At 37.2% G+C, this 3662-nt stretch overlaps 1 protein-coding gene across 1 annotated transcript; it reads right to left on the bottom strand.

Annotated features, from left to right (window-relative positions):
- Positions 1–1976: 1976 nt before the first annotated feature.
- On the bottom strand, positions 1977–2696 carry LOC141673902 (uncharacterized). The gene has a single exon (XM_074480630.1). The coding sequence runs from the start codon at positions 2694–2696 to the stop codon at positions 1977–1979; it is 720 nt and encodes a 239-aa protein (XP_074336731.1).
- Between the last annotated feature and the right edge of the window lie 966 nt (positions 2697–3662).

The following is a 3662-nucleotide window of genomic DNA, read 5'->3' as shown; positions in this document are numbered from 1 at the left end:
GCTTTTGTCCGAAAATTTCCTTTGATATTAACACTTGAAATTCAAAATATATACTTGCTGGGTATTTTTGGCTCACTCTTGCTTTGTAAACTCTTATTTCTTTCAGAAACAGAGAAAGATAAAAGTGAATAGCTTTCGTTAGACAGCAGAAGTTAGAGAGATCTCCGCTGCGAGAGGACGAAGATGTGAGAAAACTAAGAAAAAGGCATTAGCATAAAGGTATTTAAACTTGTATTCTAGTTGTTGTGAGTTGTAGAAGGTTAGATTCTTGTTTCATACCATAACCTGTAAATGATCTGGATTCAAGGGGTTATCTACATAGTATTTTATTTTATGTAAAGATTGTTTAGTGACACCAAATCTTGACCCCGGATTTGGGTTGTTACACATGAAGTGCCGACATCCATGACTAACGCGATGGCTGTTGAGGAAAGTGAAACCTCATGTAGCCTAACATCTCATTCAACAAGTTTTTTTTGACTTCTATCAAACCAAATTTTACAAGTTCTTGTTTATTTGCATAACAATTAGAAAGAACACCTCGGACAACAAATTCATCATACCTTTTTCGTTGTGTTGTAGTTAGGCTTTTTAAGTGCAAGAGTTCCAGGTTGACGAGGCCTACTATGACAAAACCTGTTACCTTTTGGTCAAACCATACTTCTATGACTTGCTGATAGGCTCGATCTTTCTTTTCTTTCTGGCTTGTTTAGGATTCAAAATTCTTTGCGTAATGTTTGTTCAATCCGAGTCTCTTACAGTAGTGACTGATTGTAAGATTGAAGCCCAAAAACCAATATGCAGGGTTGTTATTCTATATCAACGCCTGATACAGGTTGCTATGCATTTTGTTCTCGCTGGTTTTCTTCTCAACCCTTGAAAACCCTAATTTTAGACACCTGTTGTAGCAGAAACAGAGACCATGTTTTTTTAACACTGCATGACCATGTAAAAGAACTGCTTGATCATGCTACACCCTTTAAAAACAAGCGAGGTAGTTGTGGTGCGCAGCATGATCATGTCAGAGTGTGCATGAATATGCTAAACAGGTGAAAATCAACCGCATCATACTTCAGGTGCTGCATGACCATGTTGCAGATGGTGTATGACCATGTCTCAAGCATAAAAACAACTCCAAGCAACTTTAGAATGGGCGTGACCGTGTGAAAACTTGCATGACCATGTAGAATGGTAAAAAAGTATTTGAAGTAATATGGTGTGATGCATGATCATGTTGACAATATATAACCATGCTAATTGTTGCAAAATCAGTCGGACCATCAAGTTTTGGATGCATGATCATGCTGCAGAAGCTGCGTGACCATGTCAAATGGTGGAAAATCAATCAGAGGCTTTTTCTATGCGGCGTGATCAAGTTGAACATATACATGATCATGCTTTTTGATGCAAAAGTAGTCGCAGGTCCCTTTTATTCTGCGTGAGCATGCTCTAGTAGCTGTATACCCATGCTCATCGTTGTGAGAACAATCAAGGTAGAAAATTCAGGCTTTTTGTCCACATAAGAACTCTGTTCAGCCTTCATAACGAAATTTTGAAGATTGTGTTTTTAATAAACATAAATTCAACATTATTGGCAACCTGTACCGATGAGGAAACCTGTTGTAAGTACGTCATGGGGATAAACTTCACTATCAATCAAAGTTTAATAATATACAGAAGGACATGTATATATAGATATAGATATATACACACCAAGCATGGGTTGTCTCCGAGAAGCGCTTGTTTAACGTCATTAGCTCGACGCTTGTGATTCTTTTAATTTTATGGTGGATATCTCGAAACCATCTCTAATGGTCCAACTGTAATATCCACGTTATTCACAACTTGAAACTCACAAGCCAGAGAATAATGTGCATCAATTTTAGTTTCCACTCCACGAGTATGATTATTGACTTCGTTTACAAGTTCTTCCCTAACATCCACTAGATAGCACCCAGTTTTGACTGACAACCCTTTCACAGCTTGATTAAGATCAAAGTCAACCTTTTTTCTCCAACGTTCAATATAAGCTTACCAGCTTTCACATCAATATTGGTTCCCGCGGTTGCCAAGAATGATCTTCCCAAAATAATTGGAATATCAGCATCCTCATTCATCTCCAACATAACAAAATCACACAGAATAAAAAATCTATCCACCTTTACTAAAACATCTTCAAGTACACCTAGTGGATATTTCATTGATCTATTCACAAGCTGCAGTAAAATTCTTGTCTTCTTTAACTCTCCCAAGCCAAGTCTTTTGTAAATAGAAAGTGGCATTAAACTTACACTAGCTCCAAGATCACGCAAGGCTTTTTTAATTCCGATATCACCAATGGTGCATGGCAAAGAAAAACTCTCAGTATCCTTTAGTTTAGAAGGAATTGTGCATTGAATGACATAACTACATTTTTCATTAAGAGTGATTGTTTTTACCTCCTCAAACTTCTTCATATTGGACAATACCTCATTCATAAATTTTGCATAAAGGGGCATTTGAGCCAATACATCAGCGAACAGAATGCTAATATGAATCTCAAGAAGCATATTCAAAAACTTTTCATATTGATTCTCTAACTTGCAACTTTTCAACCTTTGTGGAAAAGGAATTGCAGGGATGTATGGTTTCATTGGAACTTCTTGTGTGGGCTTCTCCCTTTCTGGTTCGTCATCAACACTTTCAGAAATCTCCATATTAAATTGATGTGTTTTTCTCTTCTTAGGAGGAAGAATATCATCTTTAAGTGCTAGAGTCACAATTTCTAGTAGTTCTCTTCCATTCCTCAAAGTGATAGCCTTGTACTGCTCTTTGACATTCACATCGGGTTGACTAGGAAGTGCTCCTTATTCACGAACACCGACCTTATTTGCAATTTGGCCAATTTGTGATTCCAACATCTTTTAAGATGACGCCAACTTATCAAGCCTTGGCTCAACCTTTTCAAATTTAGTCTCTATATTGGTGAAGGCCCCAGTAGTTCCTTGTATCATTTTTTAGATGCAACTTCCCAATCAGCAGGTTCTTTCTTTTCCGTAAGCGAAAGTTGATATTGTTGTTGCTGCTGAAAACCTGGAGGTGGATTCTATCTTGGAACTACATATGTCAGATTTTGAGTATGGTTGTTGCTGTAAGAGAGATTATTGTTCGGCCTTTGATCTGGATTGTAATAAGAACTATTTTGCACAGGCCAAGATTGTCTTCTTTGAATAAAAGATGCTTCCTCGGGAAATTGAACATATGAATATTGATCAACACCATAATCATTATACTCTCACATTGGAGCAGAGATAGCATTAACATTGGCCCTTTTTCCACGTACATCTTGAGTCAAGGCATCCAATTTAAGAGTGAGCAAGTTCATCATCTCAGTATCTTGTGCTGATTTAATCGAGTTTGCAACACTAGGTGCCCATTCATAGTTATTTGCGTCCAGTTGCTCGAGAAGTGCTTTTGCCTTGGTTATTGATGATTTCTTAAAATCTCCTCCAGCTGCCACATCTAAACTCAAACGAACTTCTTTATTCAAGGACCCATAAAAAGTACTCAAAAGCATCTATTCTAAATATCCATGATGCAAACATTTTCTTAACAATGAATTGTATCTCTCCCATGCCTGATATAAGCCTTCACCTGACTTCGTCTTGAAACTTATGATGATT

The sequence above is a fragment of the Apium graveolens genome, chromosome 7 (genome assembly GCF_009905375.1).
Source record: "Apium graveolens cultivar Ventura chromosome 7, ASM990537v1, whole genome shotgun sequence".
Taxonomy (NCBI): domain Eukaryota; kingdom Viridiplantae; phylum Streptophyta; class Magnoliopsida; order Apiales; family Apiaceae; genus Apium; species Apium graveolens.
This window is presented reverse-complemented; position numbering and strand designations above follow the sequence as displayed.

Bases quoted from the DNA above. Each gene is read 5' to 3' on its own strand.
- LOC141673902 (XM_074480630.1), bottom strand. From the start codon at position 2,696: ATGGAGATTTCTGAAAGTGTTGATGACGAACCAGAAAGGGAGAAGCCC.